At 36.7% G+C, this 21,871-nt stretch overlaps 3 protein-coding genes across 7 annotated transcripts; 2 read left to right on the forward strand and 1 right to left on the reverse strand.

Moving 5' to 3' along the window:
- Positions 1–432: 432 nt before the first annotated feature.
- hspb6 (heat shock protein, alpha-crystallin-related, b6) lies at positions 433–3,419 on the forward strand. 2 transcript variants are annotated; one of them, XM_053506708.1, is made up of 4 exons: positions 433–547; positions 1,118–1,277; positions 2,559–2,681; positions 2,796–3,416. In XM_053506708.1, exons 2-4 carry the CDS (start codon positions 1,119–1,121, stop codon positions 2,967–2,969), a joined length of 456 nt encoding a protein of 151 aa, XP_053362683.1. In that variant the 5' UTR covers positions 433–547; position 1,118; the 3' UTR covers positions 2,970–3,416. The 2 variants fall into 2 exon arrangements, with proteins under 2 accessions (XP_053362683.1, XP_053362684.1); XM_053506709.1 differs by lacking the exon at positions 433–547 and having other exon boundaries at positions 1,024–1,277; positions 2,796–3,419.
- A 71-nt stretch (positions 3,420–3,490) lies between these two features.
- proser3 (proline and serine rich 3) lies at positions 3,491–13,325 on the reverse strand. The gene is made up of 14 exons (XM_053506707.1): positions 13,303–13,325; positions 12,886–12,946; positions 12,675–12,783; positions 12,322–12,587; positions 11,616–11,776; positions 11,105–11,214; positions 8,306–8,391; positions 7,919–8,058; positions 7,370–7,566; positions 6,842–7,278; positions 5,425–5,608; positions 4,915–5,089; positions 3,776–3,857; positions 3,491–3,653 (listed from the first exon to the last, which is right to left on the reverse strand). The coding sequence occupies exons 2-14, from the start codon at positions 12,894–12,896 to the stop codon at positions 3,614–3,616; spliced, it is 1,998 nt and encodes a 665-aa protein (XP_053362682.1). The 5' UTR covers positions 12,897–12,946; positions 13,303–13,325; the 3' UTR covers positions 3,491–3,613.
- A 114-nt stretch (positions 13,326–13,439) lies between these two features.
- On the forward strand, positions 13,440–21,315 carry lin37 (lin-37 DREAM MuvB core complex component). 4 transcript variants are annotated; one of them, XM_053506818.1, is made up of 10 exons: positions 13,440–13,550; positions 14,199–14,300; positions 16,154–16,229; positions 16,858–16,908; positions 18,027–18,056; positions 18,395–18,480; positions 18,765–18,922; positions 19,383–19,514; positions 20,727–20,800; positions 20,917–21,315. In XM_053506818.1, exons 2-10 carry the CDS (start codon positions 14,267–14,269, stop codon positions 20,993–20,995), a joined length of 720 nt encoding a protein of 239 aa, XP_053362793.1. In that variant the 5' UTR covers positions 13,440–13,550; positions 14,199–14,266; the 3' UTR covers positions 20,996–21,315. The 4 variants fall into 4 exon arrangements, with proteins under 4 accessions (XP_053362793.1, XP_053362794.1, XP_053362795.1 ...); XM_053506819.1 differs by lacking the exon at positions 13,440–13,550 and adding an exon at positions 13,624–14,065; XM_053506820.1 differs by lacking the exon at positions 13,440–13,550 and adding an exon at positions 13,624–14,050.
- The last annotated feature ends 556 nt before the right edge of the window (positions 21,316–21,871 follow it).

Here is a 21,871-nt window from a genome sequence, read left to right on the forward strand (position 1 = left end):
TTCTACTCGGGTATTGCGGTTACAATTTTGTAGCTACAGTTTGGAGAAGAATGGGTGTGTGATTCAGGTGTCCAAAGGTTTGGGCCTATAGTGTATCTTCTGTGGTAGGTTTGATTTAGCTTACATAAAAAAAAGTCAGGATATGAATCCAAGTCATAAACTTTCATTTTTATAAAATGAGAATTAAACTAAAAGATCCATTTCTGAAGTCTTAGTGCTCACTGGATTTTAGTTACATACTGTTTGTATATTGTATTTGATATTAACATAAGCACATTTTCTATCCGAAAAGAAAAAAAATACCCTTTCAATATACAGAAATATATTGAAAATGATTAATATGCAAGATAAAGCCATGGAACATCGTAAACCTGTTTCCAAATCAATCTGCTTACATAATCTGCACTCATCACGGGCTACATAAAGGGGTGCAACAGCGCAACAAGAGAGAGCTGCAGGCAGGAGAAGAGAGAGAGAATAAACACTGTCTCTCCATTTCCCCAGAAGACTGATAATATTATCACAGGAGACTAGCCATATTTCACAGGTAAATTCTAATGTGCATGCATTTTGAATGGGAAAAAAATAATAGTCATTTTTTTCTTCTTATTATTTTATGAAATAAAAGGGTAAATTAACTCCAAATCACTTGAATGCATTACTGTAAATTAGTGTAAGATCTGTTGCTGTCTCTGGTATATGTTTACTCTTAATCTTTCTACAACTAAATACAATTGAATTAGTTTTTGGGGCTAGACTCAACTAAAAACTTTTATGTTGATGTGTGAAAGTCTAATTTTTTGTTCTAAATTTTAGACCTAAAATAAAAAAAAAATCGATCTTAATATATACAGTATATATATTTAGATATTCAGACAGATCAACACATAAAAATACAATTCTGGGTAAAAATATGTGCGTAAATTATTTATCCAGGAAAGGGTTAATCTGTCTCTGGATTCCATATTTGTGCAGCAGTGAGGGGTGGAGAGCTATTTCCATCAGGAGGGGACTCCCTCATCTTGTGCGCAATAACCACAGTGTTCTCATGAACTAGCTCTGTGCAGAGCAAACATTTCCCTTTTGCGATTTTTCTATTTGTCTTGTATTGTTAAAGGATGGCTTTCGACCTGCATCCCAGCGCACCTCTGAGCGGGATCATCTGGGAGAAGGTTCTACCCCCCATGCTGCCTCGGCTCGGGGACACACTCGGATCTTGCGCATGGACCCCGAGCGAGCTGCTGATCCCGGTTAAAGAGCACACAGGAGCAGCACAGGTGGGGAAACTTCTCATTCCATGAAGCTTAACACACTGTTTCACACTGTTGAAGCTGTTTCACATTGTTAGAATGTATTAAAGATTGTGGAGTACTGGAGTGTTTTCCAAATATAATATCTACTAATAAAATTGCATAATCAGGAAGATAATATAAAGAAACAAACAAATAATAATAATAATAATAATAATAATAATGATATAATATTTGGGTGGCCCAAAAGTCTGAATCTATAGCCAAGAAATATTTAAAATTACAAATTCGAGCAACTGCATAAATTGATGATCATTGACATCATGGCATCTATGTATATGTGCTGAAAATCTAAACTGTAAAACCATTTCCTTATATTCAAGAAATGTTCTATTGTTGTCCTCCTGATTCTGATAGAGTACTGATGTCACCTGACCCCAAAGTGTGGTGTTAGGTCCTGTTCTATTCAGCCACCTTAGATCTGACACATTCAATTAAATATACATCCCGTATATATAAGGTACAATACCAATTAGCCATAACATTAAAACCACATAACATTAACACCGATTTTATTATGTACAAGTAAACTGGTGACAGGATCATGGGTACCCTAGGCCCACCATGAAAAATAGCCAGCTTGTTAGGTCCGGTCTCACAGATAAGTAAATGCAGCACAAATCGGTAAAAATATCAATGCTGACCATAATAGAAAAGCACAAGAACATCCAGTGCACCACAGCCTGCAGCACATACCGCCCAGTGGGCAAAAAGCCCAAGACTGCATACCTGGCCTCCAAACTCGCCAGATCCCAAACCAATCAAGCGCCAATGGGGTGCACCGGGCAACCAAGTCCATCCATAGAAGCTCCACTGCATAACTCACAGCACCCAAAGAATCCGCTGCCAACATCCTTTTACTGGCCCTGCAAAGCCACGGTCCAAGTGGTCAAAGCTGCCCCAGAGGCACAAGGGGAACCCAAATCATAGGTCCTTTTAATGTTATGGCTAATTGATAGAAGTTGTATGGTAAGATCTACATGATGTTGCTAGTATTCCAATAAAACATCTTTAAAAACAATAAAACAACGACAACAAAAAACAACAACCATCAACAATCACTTTTTTTTTTTAGGTGACAGTTGATAAGATTTTATCAAGTCTTAAACAAGTTTCAATTGTATATAGAACAAAAACTAAAATGCCATTGCCATTGTGTATAAATTTACTCATGAACCCACGTGGTTTCCATTGTATAAGCATCGACAATTTTTCATTGTATGATATTTCATCCACCCTTATATACAGGTTGTTTGTGATCAAAATGGATTTACTGTGCAACTCGATGTAAAACACTTCAATCCTGATGAGCTGATGGTGAAAGTCAAAGGCGACTATGTTGTGGTAGAGGGAAAACACGAACAGAAAAAGGTCAGGTCAAACCCTCCCAACCGATTGACTTGAGTGTTCTTCTCAACAGTTAGTGTACATTTTCTCTGCATTTCCTAAGTGCTAAAAGTTGCCTTTGTTGAAAATGTCCTGTAGGATGGTTCTGGATTAGTGACCCGGGAGTTTAACCGAAGGTACCGCATCCCAAACGAAGTGGACGCCATGAATCTGGAGTGTGCAGTGTCGCCAGAGGGAATGCTGGTTATTTCTGCCCCCTTGCTGAAGGTTGAAAATGCCGAGTCACCTACACACTCGGTATCAGGAGTGTAAAGACCCTCCACGTTAACAGATGGACTTTCAAATATTCGTGTAATTTTTTTCCCCCAAGATGCATTTTTATTACTCTCAAAAGGATGAGCTTCAGGAGAAACAGACCAATTTTCTTCTTGCATGCAAGCTAGCGGCTAATATTTCCAAATTCCAATTCCAAACATGTTTGATACCAAGCCAAACAACACATTATTAATCCTATTTGTTAGGCATTTTAATAATGTTAGGCTTCGAGGCGCACCAAAGATATCTGAGCTTATTTCATAATCCATCTCGAATTTTCCAGATTGTTCTAAAAATTCTAGGATTGCTGTTTAATAACAGGTGCACATATCAGATACTGATGGACTTCTGAGTCTCAAAAGTAACCTAACTGTTATTGCTGAGTTCATGAGTGTACATATTCATTAATAACTGTTTTTTTTTGTAAGTGTTGAGTAAAAATCATGATATTCTATGCACTAATTTAACTGCTGTGTTATTTTGAACTCTTGAAATAAATATTTTTTTTCCAAAATTGTTTATTTACATATTTAAACACATTTATATCTATTTGCAAACAACAAAATAAAAAGACAGTGTATTGAATTGAAATAATAAACATGATTGTGTGTTCAAGTGCATCGTTTTTGTAGATTTGTAGATCAGTCTTCATGGAATTTATCCAGCAGCATGTCAACCTCACTGCGTAAGAAAAAATATTTACATAACCATATAATAACATTTTAGATGGCATAAAAGCTTAGCACTAGCATAAGGTTTCTAAAAGTATTCATTACCAAACACGGTATAAACTGTTTTCTCACCAGAGTTGCTCTTTCACCCAGTTTCTCTGCTGCCGAAGAACTAAAAGTAAGGGATCGTCTTCAAATTCCATCCCATCTGAGTCTGTATAGATAATATAGAGATCATACGGAGATAACAACTGCAGTCAAAAATGTAGTGTCTATGTAACTGAAAATAGATTTTTTATTTCTATTTAGTCAAATACATTTTTGATGCATGTGTAAAATTTGATAAATTTTATTAAGAAATGCAGCAGCATTCAGGATGTACCCAAGCTTGTCTAAGTTCCCCTGGGATAGGCTCCAGGCCCCCACAACCCTGCACAAGATAAGCAGTATGGAAACGGATTGCTATTTAAAATACAATAAATTATCGAAAAAGGATCCTGACAAATAGATTTGAGAATCAAACAAAGCTGACCCCTGAAAAGCCAATAGTTATAAAATGTGAGTTCTAAAACTTTATTATATTATTCCTTTAATTTTCTACCTATAATAAAAACAATTATACTTGGCAGCACAGAGTTATACATATTTCCCTGTGTTTGTGTAGGTTTCTTTAGTGTTATTTGGTTTCCTCCTGACTCCCAGTAACATGGCAGTAGGTGGATATACTCTAAACTAACTAACTCTAAATTGCACACTTGGTGTGAGTGAATGTGTAAATGATGTGCTTGAATAGCATGGTGTTTCATTGAAGGTGTACCTCTAGCCAGAATAAACAAATACTAAGAATGAATAAATGAATGCCAGCTTCCTTTTTGTCTTATTCCTGTCCTCCTATATTATTGTGTTTTTGGATTGTGATATGCGCGTTTTATTTCCTTTTATTATTTTTTTAGACAAATAACTTTCTATGTTGGAGTGTTTCTTTTCTACAAGGAGGTAATAATATTGTAATCATGTTTTAATATTATGATCTATGAAATATAGTATGTACTAGAGTAATGTGCATGCCTACCGCAGTAACACTATAATAGTTAAAGCTATGTGCATTGTACAAGTTATTTAAAGAACGGTGCTGTCCACTGTAACAGGTGGAGGCTAAAACAGTTAAGTTGCTCATTGTTGACCACACACACACACACACACACACACACACACACACGTGACATTATTAACTAAGAGGGGCTAAAGTTTCATGATGGCAGCATTCTCACCTTGTGCCTCCTGCATCAGCTGACCTATGACCTCACTCGATTGGGATGAGCTTTGAGGGGTAGGCGTCGGGGAATGGGGAGGTGCTGGAGGTGTGGATATGGGAGAGGTGGAGGAGCGTGGGGTTCTGGGCTGGACTGGTGAATCAGCACTGGGGAATAACACCTCAGAAACAACCTTGTAATAATAAAACAATAAATAATAATTAAAAAAATACATAGGGAATTACAGTTAACGTCAAGAATAATATTCTCTATAACCTTCAAAATAATCAAAATAATAAAAAAAGCAATATTAAAAAGCATTACTCTATGATACAATTAAAATTGCTAGTTAATTGTGTAGTGTGTCCACATGTAGTGTGTCTCATAAGTCTGGCATCGTATAAGAAAACAAAAGCTTATACAGAGAGAACATGCTCTGTATGTCTATCATATTGTCTACCAGATTCTATTGACTAAATTTACTTATATCTGTCCTTCCTTGGTCAGATATGACGAGACCGCACTGACCTGGCCGAGAGTGTTGTGTATTGGTGAATCACGTGGACAAACAGCTTGCGTTGAACTCTGTCTCTCTCTGCTTCCTGAATTCTCTTTGTTTTTCGCGCGAACCTTCTCTTGACCCCTAGCGTGCCTGTCTCTGGCCTTGACAGCCTGTTGATTCCTCTTAACCATATCTCTGTCTTCCACATGCCTGCAAAAAACAAAACTTCCAATTTTAGCCAGTGCAGCAAAACCAGATCTGGTAGACAGCACACCTGCTGCACATAAGCTACAGTCTCGTGTTTTGTATATCTTAAAATACTAACTGGTTTCTTTCTTTCTTTCTTTTCATGCACTGTCCCCTTAAAACATACTATTGCATGTGTGGAGCCAACCATGCCCAGTTTGTGATATGGAAGCAACGTGGAGGAACATTTTTTCATTGCAAAAGAATATCCCAGTTTTAATAGTTGAGCATATATAGTACAAGCCTTGTCAGTCAACTATGTGGGGGAAATCATTTGGTAATCATAATCGAGGCATATTGTAAAATAAATTGTGATATTGATTTCAGTTTATATCGCCCATATCACTCATTCCAAGATATCAGGGGTGTGATGGCCCGCCATCGGCCACACATTGAGGGGTAACATGAAGACTAACTGTGGGAGAAAATTGGTTGTCTGCCACTGTGTGTGTGTGTGTGTGTGTGTGTGTGTGTGTGTGTGTGTATGTATAATATGTGTATGATTTTGATTCTTTCTTACATTTACATTTAGGCATTTAGCAGACGCTCTTATCCAGAGCGACTTACATTTTTATCTCATACACATCTCTACACATCTGAGCAGTTGAGGGTTAAGGGCCCAACAGTGGCAACTTGGTGGTTGTGGGGTTTGAACCGGGATCTTCCGATCACTGAGCTACCCCTGGCCCAATTCTTGTTATTATTGTTCTGTTTTTTCAATATCTGTTTAATTTTTATTAGTTATTTAACTGCCCCATGTTGGTTAGTTTTGTTGTGATCTTGTGGTTCCCCTACGTGTTTAAAAATGGACTTGTCCATCCCTATAAATGTTTAAATGTTTAGATTGGTTTAAGTTCTTCATGTTGGGGTCTGTTGGATTAAGTTTATTAGTTTGAATTTAACTTCGATTCTTTTGACCTTTTTGAGGAGTTTATTTGATTTAAAATTTGAATATTGCTTTCTTTAAGTTAATGTAAATTAAGTTTTGATTTATTAAAACTATCATTTCGGTGAAAGCTTGGTTTTCTACATCCCCTCATTTATTTGGGCTGCAAAGGCCCTCACAAGGGGTAATGCAATAGCTTTTAATACCTATAAAATAACATACTGTTAAAAAAACTCAACATGTACTATTGTTGGTAAGGAAACACTTTCTACTCCCTTAACTCCTTGTGTAAATGCGTAAAGGATGTGTACCTATCTGCTTTCTTCTTTTGGGTAAATGGCACGGATTTCTTCCTGCCCCTATCCCTCTCCACTCTGCTGTTGGATTTTATGCTCCCTCCATCTCCCTCTGAGCTCTGAGCAGGTTGTGGAGAAAGAGATGGAGATGGAGAAGACGAATACTGCTGCTTACTGCACAGATTTTGTGAGCCCTCTGAAGAGCAAGCCTGTGCTCTTAGAGAGAGCTGGGGGAAGGAATGGGCTGCCTGGGGCTGATTAGTGCCCTTCTCTCTGTCACACAGTTTAACTGAAACCGAGTGACTCGGAGTGATGGACTCAGTCATGGCATGGATACTGGATGCAGGTTGGATTTGGCTGGTCACTGGGTCATGAACAGGCCAGGAGCCAGGAGTACTCATGCTGCCTGTTGCCTCCACAGGTGCCGGTGTAAAAGAAAGTCCAGGCTGTGTCTTTTGTGAAAAAATAAAAAAACAGCTATTGTAACAATGACAGAGCAAATATAGTATCATAACTGCATTATTATTATTTTTGTTTATTTACTTGCAATGGCAGCCTGCTCAGTAAGGGCTGAGCAGGCTGAAGTGCTGAACTATTGGACAAGGTGTGACTCCACTGTCTGGCCTGCTCCATCTTTCTCCGCAGGCGCCACTGGAACAGAATGTCATCCTCTTGCCGAGGTCGTGATCCTACAGGGCCTGGAGCAGCGGCAGCTGGAAGTGGACCTATAGTAAAGTGAGCTAAGATAAAAGTGCATTTGAATTAATATTATGGAAATCATTGCATCAAGTAATGAAATCTAAAAATATATATTGAATTGACAAAAATATAAAAAAAACGTAATTGGATTAAAAAAAATCCTTGCATTAAACATCATCGGGTCTACGTTCAACTTATTTATATGGTCTTTTTATTCACCCAAAAGAATTCATGTATTAATAATATTTACAAAGTTAACAAAGTGACAAATAGCATGTGTTGTCTTTACAAATTACGATGATTTACCCAAGGCGGAAGTATGAACACTAAAAAGCACACGGTGAACACTTTGAATCAAAAACTGCATGAATAATGAGTCTTGCATGCACTTACAGGTGGCGTTATCTATCAAGCTGGAAACTGTGAGCTTTCGGACCGGCTCATCGACACTAACAGGAGAGGAGAAATCAGAGCAACCCAGGCCTTCAGAACTGATGGGTACGCAGCTGGATCCACTGCTCAGTGAGTGCTCACTGGGAGGAATAAACAAACGCAACAATCACAATTATTCTTTAATCAACATAGATTTTTTAAACATTTTAAAATATTTAAAAAGAGTGAATACCTCAACAGTGGTCTTTATATAATTTTCTGCACTATGTAACCTTACTTTTTACGGGAAAAAGTGACATGTTCGATGATTTATATGACTTAATTAATTTACAACAGCTATGGCTAGTGTATTGATTCAGAGAATAAACACTGTGTATCGTATGGTACCTTCTCTGCAGAAGTCTTCTGGCTCTCTCCTGCAGCTGAAGGATTTCTAGCTCTCCTTGCTCACAGTGTGAGGAATCAGATAAGGCCTAGAACACAGCAAGCACAACAATCAAGTTTTGCCAAAAGCCTTTAAAAAGCAAGTCGTGCCGTACACATGATTTATTTCAAGTCTTCTGTCTGCATATTTGGCTGGACTTTGCCTGAATAAGGTAATAATAATCAGCCTGTTTGCTGCATAAGCGGCAACTGACTGCGAGAAAAACTGAAGACTGAAACTCTGCTGCAGTGCTTAGAAACTTAGATCAAAGAGATTTTATTATTTTTTTATTTTGCTATTTCGGCTTAAAAAATATCTCTTTCTGTTACCAGATTGCTCTGCACACATTTGATTTCCAATCTTAATGTTTTTAATGTAATAATAACCTAATCATCTTAAATAAAACAACAAATGTGCTAGAACAGCAATAGTACATTACATAACCGGCTGCACGACTGTCCACGAAGAATTCATAAATATACAACGTGACACTGAACAACGACAGCACGAGGTACAAGTGCAGTGAGCTGAGTAAGGAACCTCTTCTTCCTTTAATGCCAAGGCATTTGACTGAGAAACCACAGAGAAGTGATTTTTAAACACTGTACGTGCCAAGCTGCTTTAGTTCCTACAAACAAAGGACATGTACGGTAGATGTGCTTCACATCAGGACCACTAAGAGGCAACATTTAGTCACCAGTCTCATCAAACATAAAGAAAATCCTGGAAAATCAAATGAAGTGTCACATACTAGATTAAAATGACTTTAAATATATGTCTAAAGATGTCCCTGATGTCATATGACACAGCTACTGAAATGCCAGAATTGCTGACTAAAACCCTAGCAGGCATATTATAAAAAATATAAGAAGGAATTAGTAGTGTAATTTAATTGTTGCAGCAACATTTTTTATAAGCATGTAGCTGTGTATATTATCAACGTCTTATTTTATACCATATACAGTGGAACCTTGAAACCTTGGAAGCAAGTTTGTATTTCAAAACACTCATACACTAGGGCGGATTTCCCCAAAAGAAATAATGGAAACTGAAATTATTCGTTCCATAGCCCCAAAAAAGAAATACATAACAGGCTGATACAGAGAGAGAGAGAAAATGGATCTTTATCCTCTCTCTAACGAAACTTTCTTTTGCTTTACACGCGCACACACAAACTTGTTATAATAAACAATACACGCATGCTGTACACACACGCATACAAACACAAAATAAAATATGTTTTATACACACACGCGTGGTCACAGTGTTATAGTAAACAGTACATGCATGCACGGATGTTGATTATACCAGTAAGAGATGCGCACTAAGACCCAGCAGGGGAGACGATTACCCACAATTCCGCAGCACAGGAGAGAGAAAAAACATTGACTCAAACAAATACATAATTTTGTGCAAATCAAAAGTGGGGAATCCATTTTTGCTTGCAACACAGTTAAAATTAAACTGACACGTTCACACTTGCAGTGTCTCGGTTATAAATAGGTTTAAATATAACCCAAGTCCGGATGACATTTGACTCACCGTTGAAAAAAAACAAACCAAACAAAACCAAATCAGAAATATGCTTCCTTAATATGTAAACTTAAATAATAAACATACTGTGTAAAGGACACAAATCCACAGTGTAGTTCAGACATTACATTTATTTATTCTAATTCAGTTTATGACATTTAAGCAAAAAAAGTAACAAGTTTTAAAACATTGCTTTTTTTTTTATTTATTCATCTTCTATACCGCTTATTTAGATTTAAAGATTCATATTTAAAGAACTTTATTAATCCCAAAGAGAACTTGCTTTATACTGTACAGGGTCACAGGAAACCCAGAGCCTATCCCAAGAGGTTTAGGGCACGAGGCGGGCAGTGTCCCAATCCATTACAGGGTGCGCGCGCAATAGTGATGGGTCATTCTTGAACAAATCCCAAGTTTTACGAACTTACGAACGAGTCGTCTCTGGGAATGATTCGTTCACTTGCCTATGTGGAATATCATAGGTTCAGTACAGGAATTAGTTCATCTGTTTTTAATTACATTTTGCTAAAATGAATGAAATGACACAAAAAGATTTGTTCATTTTGCTAAACGAGACTCAAAGCTCCTAGTCGGTAAAATGACTTAAATTTTCCCTACCCAACACATAACATGGGTAATTATGGGAATTGCACCTACCAAGCAGGGGGAGAAACATGCAAATCCCACGACCCTGGAAGTGCGAGGCCCCAGTGCTAACCACTACACCATCATGCTGCCTATGCTTTATTTTAAATAACTTACAGTAATTAAATACTCATTGTATTTAAGTAGACGGCACAGTGCTTTAGTGGCTAGTACTATCACCTTGCACTTCCAGGGTCCGGAATTGATTTCAGGCCAGGTTCAATTCCCGCCTCCCGCATGTGTGCATGGAGTTTGCATGTTCTCCTTGTGCTTGGTGGGTTTCCTCCAGCTACCCTGGTTTCCTCCCACAGTCCAAAGATATGCAGATTAGGCTTACTGGTATTCCCAAATTGCCCATAGTGTGTAAATGAGTGTGTGCCCTGTGATGGATTGGCACCCTGTCCAGAGTGTACCCCCCTAATGCTCCAAGTATCCTGGGATAGGCTCCAGGCCTCCCATGACCCAGTATACAGGATAAAGCGGTATAGACGATGATTAAGTGAGTGTATATGTGTTAATGTACATTACTATTATTATTACTTCACAACCATTAATACATTTGAAAGATTTTGTAAAGATCTTACAAGCGCACTCAGGTCAAGCAGGCCTCTGGTGGGAGAAAGTGAAGTGTCTGCTTGATGTCTGAGCAGGTCTTGTGCACTACCCGTGCCATTATTTCTACACTCTAATGATCCTGTAAAAACAGTAAAGAAACTTAGCAAACATGTTCAGATACATATTGAACAGTTTTTGGCTTCTTTGCATCAGTTTTTATCTCTCTTTATCAATATTTAATTTTACTTCAGAGTACAGAAATACCTGAAAAATAAAATATCTTTCAACTACTTTGCTTATAAATGGACATATTAGTTTATCTTTATTGTGGTTCCTTTTACATTTTTTGTATACTTTATGTATAAACAAAGGAATTTTGCATACAGGGATTAGAGAGTATAATATAAGGTAAGTGTTATAGGTGAAGAGGCATAAATTTGCAAGATTAAAATGTGAAAACAACAAAACGTCTAAAATCTGTGAAGAAATTTGAGTATTTTGGGGGGAGGAATTAAACATTGCTTTTTTTTTGTAACACACCTCCAAAGCATTGTTTAGATGTCTGGTTTGGAGTTGAGCTAGATGGCTGTGAAGGATTTGAGGACATCCACCAAAATGGCTGACTGTCTGCACCATCAGCTGCCAACTTCTGCCTTTCTCCACGGCTTTGAGGCCTTCCATAACGGAAGCGCTCAATGTACCTAGGAGAGATTTAAAACAATTTATAATAAAATAAAGTCTCCTCAAAAATAATTTAGTCCTCCTTTAAAGAGCTTTAATCTAACATTAATAAATGTTAAATATGGCATTATGCGCCTTTGCTATTATAATACACATAAATTATATGTGCCTTTGCGATATAAATACAATATTTTTAATTTAGAAAACCATTGTCATGTAGAATGAAAAATACTATACTATAAAATATATACTTTTTTAGAATTTAAACATCTCAAACTATGACCAAAGTTGGCACCAATGCATTATTCATATTTTTGTAATACACCTTATTTTTACCAATTCATCCAATTACAATAAATAGTAATTCTGGTTAGTCAGTTCTATCAGCGGAAGGATATGTGTTGGAAAAGCAAAATAACTTGTTAAAATAAAGAAACAAATCATAATCTGTCGATAATAAGTGCCATTTGTATAACAGTTGTTTAAAAGCAATATCACATTGGAGGTCATGCTGTGTTAGGCAATAAAGCACAGCTGTGATGCTTCCTTATGTCATATCTCATACTTTGCCAGCACAGAAGGCTCCTGTGTTTCACTGGTCTCTGTGTGCCGTGGATGTTGAACATCAGTGCTGGAAGGAGAAGAACTCTGATCCGTAGAGGGCCAGGACTCTGAGTAGTTCTGTTGCCCTGTCACAGATTGAGGAGGACAGAGAAGGACACGGTGCGAGCCTTCAAGTAAGTTCTGGTCGTCTGGTATGAGAGACACACCGTGAGGAGGAGGAGACTCTGCAGGACTGGCTGACGGTGTAAACCGGACAGGGCTCAGCGCCTGGAACATATTGAATTATTACTTTGATTGTTTGGCTGCAAATAATTTCTGACTGGTCTTTCTTTTTCCCCAAATGAGTTCTCTTACCAGCTTTTTCTGTTGTTTGGGGATCTTCTTCGCTCTAGATGGACTGTAATGGCTTTTAGTTCGGCGTGGTTCTGGAGGAAAGGGATTCTTTTTGGTGAAAACAGCCTCACTAGAACAAGAATTAAAGTTATTGATCAGTATATTTTAATAGTCTTGGAATTCATTCTCAAGCCACAAATGGATATTTATTTATTATATATTTGTTTCTCACCTTGATTTCATGATGCAGGGTTAGAAATTGAACATGAGTTATATTCTAAGGCCTTCTGTATCTGCAAAAGCATTTGTATCGAAGAGTTACCATGTTGAAATAAATCACTTTTACTCTTAACTATTATTTAATCACATTGAAACTTAATACAGATGTTTAATCATTTTATTCTCATGAATTTCAGCTAAATACAAACCACCTGCTTCAGCTGAAGCTAAACACAGTCTTCTAGTTAACATTACACACCACTAAGCTTTGTATACAAGCACCCAGTGTGTCGCCAGGGAGTCAAAAACGATAAACAGGCAAATCTACAATGTATAAATTAAACTATAAGTACATTTTATTTATATTACAGATTGTACAGGCTCTAGGTTTACAGATGTTTCAAGAAAAGTTAAATAAAATCTCGCTAACCTTTTCCTTTAACTTGAAATCTGTTTACACAATGTAAGTGGCCCTCTAGCAACCAATCAGTTGTTGTACAGGATGACGGGCAGATTTCTGACCCAATAAGATTGAGGAACAGTTAACAGCACTGACCAATGAGGAAAGAGCGATTCACTTGCGCGCGGAAGAGGAAAGTCAACTATACTGAAAATAGATTATAGCCACACAAAGCTAAATGCTAAAGTCTGTGGATTTATGTGATTTAGGTAGATAATGTAAGTAGTTTAAACATTTATTATTCGATAATACACATTATGTAAAGTTTAAATTACTAAAGCATTCGATTAAAATTGGGTTAATATGTAGGTATGACGGTATTTTAACGTAGTTAGCTAGCTGGCTAGCTAACATCAGTTGATTAGGTTAGCCTCTAGCTAGCAGTTTGAATATGTATGTATGAATGAGTCAGCTGTTTCCAGTCCTCATTCGGATAGGCGTTTCAAACGATTAAAAATCCTTTACGCTTAATATATCACAAACAGGACAGTTTAAGCAGCCAATTAGCTTTCTATTTGTAATGTACAAATGCCAAATACATTGCATAGACTTACAATTCCAGCTAACTAAGCACTAACGAGATTAAACGCTGTTATTTAACTAGCAAGCTTTACTTGGTTTATACACGGATGCGTCATATAGTGTTTGTTAATCAGTTGCATTCTTAACGCCTGCAATATAATCTACACACTGATCAGCCATAACATTAAAACCACAGGTGAAGTAGTTAAAGGTGAAGCACTTATAACAGCTTATAAACATACTGATTATACATACGCTCTGTAAATCCTCTAAATTAAGCACTAGAGTTGATCCATGCATTATTTATTTTTTTTTACTTTTTTTGTGTGTGTTTTTTTTGGCAGGATTGGTTAATGGAATTGTACCAGAGAAATACAAAGTGTTTGTGAGTAAGAACAAGTCTGCAGTCAAAATGCTTCACATGAAAGTTAAAATGGAGAAGCCAGGTAAATAACGATTGCATGTCACTTTCTCATGATTTAAATAAACACTCACTGGTCACTTTATTAGGTACACCTTGCTAGACCTGGTTTGGATCGACCAAAATCGGTTGGATTTTGCCTTCAGAACTGCCTTAATTATTTGTTGCATAGATTCAACAAGGTGCTGGAAGCATTAACGCATAACGCAGTTCCTGCAGATTTTTTAGCTGCATATCCATGATACGAATCCTTCATTCCATCCCATCCCAAAAGTGATCTATATTCTATTGGATTAAGATCTGGTGACTTTGGAGGCCACCTGAATACAGTGATGTCATTGTCATGTTTAATAAACCAGTTTAAAATTATTTCTGTGATATGGCGACTTATTTTGTGGTCATAAAGAGGTGGACATGGTCACCAAAAAAACTCAATACAGGCTGTGTCATGTAAACAGTGGTTAATTGGTGCTAAGGGGCAAAAATCCTCCTCCACACAATTATATTACTTCCACACGTCTAAACCATTGATACAAGGCAGGGTGGAGCCATGCTTTAATGGTATTTATGGCAAATTCTGACCCTTCCATCTGAATGTCGCAGAATAAAGCAAGACTCTTTAGACCAGCCATAGTGAGTCCATGTGATGTGTAACCTCAGTTTCCTGTTCTTAGCTGACAGGAATGGCACCTGGGATGGTCTTTTGCTGCTGTTCCTCATCTGCTTCAAGGTTTGACATGTTGTGCCTTTAGAGATGCTCTTCGACAAACCGCAGTAGTAATGAGACCTTATTTGAGTTACTGTTGCCTTTCTACCAGCTTAAACCAGTCTGGCAGTTTCTGTCAGACCTCTGGCATCAACAAGACAAATTTCCCTAGAGAACCCACTAGATATTTTTTCGTTTTCAGACTATTCTTTTCTTCTTTGTCTTTTGGCTGTTCCCTTTCAGGGGTCGCCACTGCGAATCATCTGCCTCCATCTAACCCTATCCTTTGCATCCTCTTCTCTTACACCAACTAACTTCATGTCCTCTCTCACTGCATCCATGAATCTCCTCTTTGGTTTTCCTCTAGATCTCCTGCCTGGCAGTTTCAACCTCAGCATCCTTCTACCGATATATTCACAATCTCTTCTCTGAACATGTCCAAACCACCTTAGTCTGGCTTCTCTGACTTTATCTCCAAAACATATAACCTCTGATGAACTCATTCTTGATCCTATCCATCCTTGTCACTCCCAAAGAGAACCTTAACATCTTCAGCTCTGCTACCTCTAGCTCTGCCTCCTGCCTTTCTTCAGTGCCACTGTCTCCAAGCAGTAGAGCATTGCTGGTCTCACCACTATCCTGTACACCTTTACTTTCATTCTTGCTGATACTCTATCACACAACACACCTGACACTTTTCTCCACCCATTCCAACCTGCCTGTACCCGCCTCTTCACCTCCTTTGAACACTGTCCGTTGCCTTCACCTCCTTTGAACCCTCCGTTGCTATTCTTTGTAAACTCTAAAGATGTTTGTGTATGTAAATCCCAGTATATCATCAGTTTCAGAAATACTCAGATCAGCCCATGTGGCACCATCAGCCATGCCACGCTCGAAGTGACTTAAATCACCTTTCTTTACCATTCTGATGCTCGGTTCGAACTTTAGGCGAGTGTCTTGACCATGTCTACATGCCTTGACCATGTCTACATGCCTAAATGCAATGAGTTGTTGCCATATAATTGGCTGATTAGATATTTGCATTAAAAAACAGTCAAACACCTAATAAAATGGCCGGTGAATGTATATTCTATGTAAGACTCCTAATGTATGCTTTCATTTGTCCTTACTGACACATTAACACGTCTGGTGTAAATGGTTTTCTGTTGTAGATACGGACGGTACTGTTGCCCGAAATCGCCTGGATGCAGTGCTGCAAGGTCTGGTGGAGAAAAGTGACAGTGAGAGGTCAGTTTCAGGGAAACTGTGCACCATGGCTAGAAAGAAATCACTCTGTAGCAGCTACAGCATTAATTATTTAGAGATTTTCAGAAGGCTACCTGCTGACCGAGACTCATTTGGTAATCGGATTTATTTGGTGTTGGGGAAAACAAGCAAGCATGGATATTTTCTGTGACAATTTTATAACAGCACAAACGGGGTGAAAGAGGATAAAAGGTAATCCATCTTGACTTAAATGAAATCCTAATTAACAACATAGACTTTATTCAGTCAAAATTAGTTTTATTTAACATACCTGAAGATACTGTATCTGATTCTTTTGTAGAGTTCATGATGGTATTCTTTTCTTTTTATGATTCTAAGCTTTACCACTCATACATACACACTATGTATCATGTTGTTGACTTCTGTGATATGCTTAGCCAAATAGTAAATTCCTGAAGAGCACAAATGTAGAAATAATGCGTTAGCTGTGTATATTCATAAATGCTGGTAAATTATTTTTTTGTATGAATATTTTGACTTATTACTGCAGACCATGTTTCTCAGGAAATGTGTTTTCCCATTGATTGAATTTGATTGACCATTGTACCAGCTCTCTAATCATCTGTGTTCTCCTTTCCTTCCTGTAAAGAGATCAGAATGAGGACGATTCAGGAAAAATGGTTGCAGACTCCATGGGCAAGTATGTCCTTCTGTTACTTCTTTAACATAGACTACACAATCAGGAGATTTATTCAAACTTTTTGATGCTGAATATTTAACACATCGTTCATTCATGTTAACTGTGAAAGAGGAAGGACACGGGTTCAGATGTTATACTTTGCAGTCCGCTTGTCATATCTCTTAACACTACGCGCTGAAAATAAACTTTATCTTCTAGATCTACCAAAAGCCCAGAATGACTTTATAAAATGTCCTCTAGTTTGAACCACAAGCCTAGTTTTTAATGCTTTAAGCTAAGAAACTTTTAAAATGACCCGAGTGTCTGAAATAATCCTTGAATCATATGAAACTGTTTTGAAGTGAATAATTCATTTACTTTTTTAATGTTTTTATATTTTACTTTTTACGTTAGTCAACATTACAGTAAATGTGTTTTTCATGGGGCTTAAAAATTAGTCTTTTGTGACAAAAAAAAAGGAATGGTTTACAATTATTGTAATAAAATGAATTAATGAATAATATAAGAACATAAGGCACCATAAAATATGCATGTTCTAATATACTTGCCTCACTTCAGCCCATCACATGTTGCTTCCTTGCACTGGTTTATTATTATTATCATCATTATTAATATTATTATCATCATCATCATCATCATCTTTCCCAGAACCACAACTTATATGAATTTGGTTATAGATAACAAAACTGTAATGACTAGCCTAGTAGACGGGTTTTTTTTTTTCAAATATGCTGCTACAGTTGTTGTATGATTTTATTTCTTGTGATAAATGGAGCATTTCTATATGCATCAACAGCATTGCATCAAAACGTAAATCGCTGAAGTAGAGCTGCTCTGTAGAGTTCTGTCCATACAGTTTTCTTGCTGTACAAGTGCTACTTTTCATAAATGCCTTGCAAAGTGGGTTATTGTGTGCTAATAGGACCCCCTTGTGGAACCTTATATAACTTTTCAGTCTTGATAAAAGGTCTTTTAAAAAAAAAAATTTATACTGCATATCTGTATAATAACTTTGTGTATATAGCTATTTAAAATTAAATGGTATATAAATAATATACAAAATTCAGTTTTTTATCTCATATGAGCAGAGTTTGAGTGCTATTTCTGGCTTTTTATAGGGACTTATCCCCATCCTCTCTTGGAAAAAGGTAAGAAAACCTTTCTTTCCGCAAACAGTTCAAGTCACCATATAATTTTTGACATTTTCTCAGTCACCTGTTAAAATTATGTAATTGTGTTCTTTAGCATTTTTAGCTTGCACGGATTCTCATGTTTAGTAAAAATGTTTTAGAATCAACATTAAGTTTTTTTGGAAAACTGTGGATTCTTTTTTTGCTACTGTATATGGTAAATGGCAATAAGGGGTTATAGACAATGATTGCTCCATGTTAAGAATTCTACATTATACATTATTAAGTGTTTTATTGAGGACTAAAGATTTATAATAGGTGTGTTTTATAAGAAAACATTTTTTTTTGCACCACAGGCCATCTTCACGCTTTGCACAACACCGGAGAAAGAAGCGCAAAGAGATGGAGGATGGCTTGTCTGAGACTAACCAACACAAACAAAGTACAATTCATAGTTAAAAAAGCTTTTTGTTTAAAACATCTGTTAATTCCCACAGAAAGTGAGTTTGTAATGTCACGGTAGTTTAACCGGTTCTAATATTAACCAATTTAAATTTCCTCTACTGTAAACATTTTTTGTAGTATTGTAACATCATATAAATTTAAGTTTTTCCTCTCTCCCCTCAATAACTCTGGAGTTTAAAACTAAAAATATTATTTAGCATAAGTCTAAAACTATTATTTAGCATGACCTGTGTGTCTATTATTGTTATTATTTTTTTATAGACTCGTACATTATCAAGTTGTTTGATCGCAGTGTGGACTTGGCACAGTTCAATAGCAACACTCCACTCTACCCCATCTGCAGATCGTGGATGAGGAACAACCCCACTGTACGAGAGAGACCAATGTCTACTCCACCTCACAGTATGGCAGAGGAGGAGGTCAGATCATCATCACACAGTTACCATCTGCTCTGTGGGATTAACAATCGGCCTAATTCATTTATTTATGTATTTATTATTATTATTATCATTATTATTATTATTATTTGTAAATGTATGTGTAAGGGTAACAAAACAAAAGAAAATGCACAAAGTTTCAGAAAAAGGGTGATTTACTAGTGGCCACAAGTTTTCGAATGCCTACTGTATCACCCATAAATTGCCAGAGTTGTGCATGGCACAACTGATTTTCATTTGATGACTCCCACAACACCACAGCAACATAGTGTCAGAAATGGCTATATAAATAAAAAAATAAAGATTATTTATCAGCTAAAATTTGCAGCCACTTTACAGAATAATGGCCATAAATAAAATCCTGTGATAGTGTTGAGTGTGTATGTATTTATTCATGTTTCATAGTGAATGCAGAATGGATTGTTTCCACTGTCTCTTTCAGGTGTCGGACATGCTAAATGGCAAAGTTCAAAATGTTTACCGCCTTCCAACCCCTGGATCTTGTCCTGTTAATGAGTCTGGTGATCCAGTCAACTTAAGGATTCCAACCACAGAGAAACCCACCATTAGCCAGGTGAGGTCGAGAGGGTGGCCATTGTTGGCAAATGTTCTATTTAACATTATTTGACGCCCACATTTCACACCAGTTGTTTACTTGTCACCAGGATAAAGCGGTATTGATGCTTTGGGAGTGAGATTAAATGTTAATGTATTTTTTCTCACTGCAAATTTATGAAATACAGTACATGATGTATGGGATCAGGTGAACAAATTTGCTTCTAATACGGTTAGTTTTCAATAGTAATTAATTTACAGATACTTAGATAAGTTTCTGTAAACAGAAAGTGGTACAATGATTTTCTCGCTATAACTAACTTATTTTTTTTTTGTCTAAAGACAAATTTTGAGCATGATATTGCTTTTATACAATAAGTCTACAAAGGTCTTTTGTTATTAACATATTGAGTTCATTTATTTAACTAGTTATTTACTAGTTAAATAAATTTATTTCATACTGCATCTTTCCGAGACTGGCAGTTCAAATTACCTGTGACTGGCGGAGCCGGCAACCGACATTTAATGACTGACTGAGTGTAATAAAGGGATAAATCCTAAATAGCCAAATTTTTTAAATCCTGTGCTGTAGGGAGTACAATACCTTGTTCCAGACACCAAGTAGTCCCCTTGATCAGGGGTTAATAAGGCATTATGGAATACAGGATTGTGTTAGCCAGTTACCTTTGTAGCGCGTGTTAGCCGTGAAAAACACTAATTCAGAACAACTTAAAAGCAATTACGGAGACCAAGTGTTTTTAAGATAAAACTCTATCAGATGTCGGTTTGTTTGTTTTTTTCAGAAAGTTTTTTTGCGTCTGGTTTTGATTGTGGGTTTTGGCAGGCAGTTAATATTCCCTCTTTCCAGTACTGCAGACTGAACTAACATACTTTGACCCATGCTGGTGACCAATAGTTCGTCTACTTAACAAGTATTAGAACATCTGTGATGCAAAGTGATGTATACTGTATAGTTAAACACCCCAGTGCAGTTATGTTCTGTTATCACCATTTGTGAAATGCCTCTCGTCCACTCAGGATACTCAGTCAGAACCAAATTTTATATAAGTTATATTAGTTGTATAAAAAGAAATATTAAGTTTAGTGGTAACAGCCCTCTGCTTCTTGTTGGAGTGCATTACATCATCCCTTTATTGTTTTATTGTAATCCCCCCCACCCCCCCTTATATGCTCCATTGTTTATTCCTTACATAATAAGATTTTTCTTCAGTCCACAGATGCTGCATCAGGAGCCCCTACTCTTATGTTTAATCACATGAAACGCTGGAAGAAAATTAGACAGAAGTAAGAGTCTTAAACCTTTAACACCTTAACAAGTAGCTGGTATTTTATACTTTCATGCTAACTTCAATAACCATGATATTATTTTAATATAAGCATTAATGTATGTTTCCATTTAGGTGGAAAGAGTCTTCTAATAAGAACCAACTGCGCTACACTGAAAGCATTAAAATCCTGAAAGAGATGTATGAGCGCTAGCTCATCCTTTTTCCCTGCGTCAGGAGACAGTTATGGACTACCATATGCAACTTCATTGAAGCAGAGCAGTGGGCTTAAGAAGCGAAAATGGACTTTAAAATCGTGCAGTTTTCTGCACGTTATTTTAATTTGTGAATAATCAAATATTTAAGTTAGTAATGTTAGAAGGGCCTGCACTTAAGTAGCAAAAGCACAGGCATGTATTTTGAGTTTTTTTTCTTCTTTGATGGAGGTTAGTTGAGTCAGATGAATGCATGTTCTACAATTTGATAATAACAAAAGATAATTTGTGAACAAAATAAATGTTCACTTTTTCCACATATTTTGAAATTTTTGTCTTTTATGCTACTTGAAATATATATTTTGTGCTCAAATAGTTGATTTGTTTTTAAGCATGCATGGACTTTTTATGCTGAAAACTTTATTTCGCTTCTTGGAAGGCTCTTTTTTATTATGATCTAAACAGAAATGGATTCTGCAACAATGGATTAATTACAGGTGTGAATGCAGCTAAATGTGTCTTGGGATCTGACTGCTATCAAACCAGTGATATAGAATTTGTTTAACACATAATATTAGCAAGGTCCCACAATATTTTTACATTTCCTTCTAAATTGACACAAGGTTTCATTTGCTCACTTGCTTATTAATTCTAATAAACAGAGCATCTTTATTACAAAACAAAGCAACAATTTGCAAATGAAAACCCAAAAACATAAACTAGGTTTTAAATTCTCAGCATCTGTTGCACTACCTCGTCAAAACATTAAAATAGGATATAGGATTAGCCCCCCCCAAAAAAACCCTCATTATGTAAGAGGTTTTACACACAGGTAAATACCATATTTAATGAATGCCAAGGTTTAGATGAGCCCT

Source organism: Clarias gariepinus, chromosome 11 (assembly GCF_024256425.1).
Source record: "Clarias gariepinus isolate MV-2021 ecotype Netherlands chromosome 11, CGAR_prim_01v2, whole genome shotgun sequence".
Classification (NCBI taxonomy): Eukaryota; Metazoa; Chordata; class Actinopteri; order Siluriformes; family Clariidae; genus Clarias; species Clarias gariepinus.

Coding starts and splice junctions, on each gene's coding strand:
- hspb6 (XM_053506708.1), top strand. CDS start 1,119: ATGGCTTTCGACCTGCATCCCAGCGCACCTCTGAGCGGGATCATCTGG. Junction 1,278..2,558: donor AGCACACAGGAGCAGCACAG/GTGGGGAAACTT, acceptor CCTTATATACAG/GTTGTTTGTGATCAAAATGG. Junction 2,682..2,795: donor GAAAACACGAACAGAAAAAG/GTCAGGTCAAAC, acceptor AATGTCCTGTAG/GATGGTTCTGGATTAGTGAC.
- proser3 (XM_053506707.1), bottom strand. Junction 7,279..7,369: donor TGAGCAGGCTGCCATTGCAA/GTAAATAAACAA, acceptor TTTTCACAAAAG/ACACAGCCTGGACTTTCTTT. Junction 3,858..4,914: donor GCTGATGCAGGAGGCACAAG/GTGAGAATGCTG, acceptor TTATCTATACAG/ACTCAGATGGGATGGAATTT.
- lin37 (XM_053506818.1), top strand. CDS start 14,267: ATGCTTCACATGAAAGTTAAAATGGAGAAGCCAG. Junction 14,301..16,153: donor AGTTAAAATGGAGAAGCCAG/GTAAATAACGAT, acceptor TTTCTGTTGTAG/ATACGGACGGTACTGTTGCC. Junction 18,057..18,394: donor CCATCCTCTCTTGGAAAAAG/GTAAGAAAACCT, acceptor TTTGCACCACAG/GCCATCTTCACGCTTTGCAC.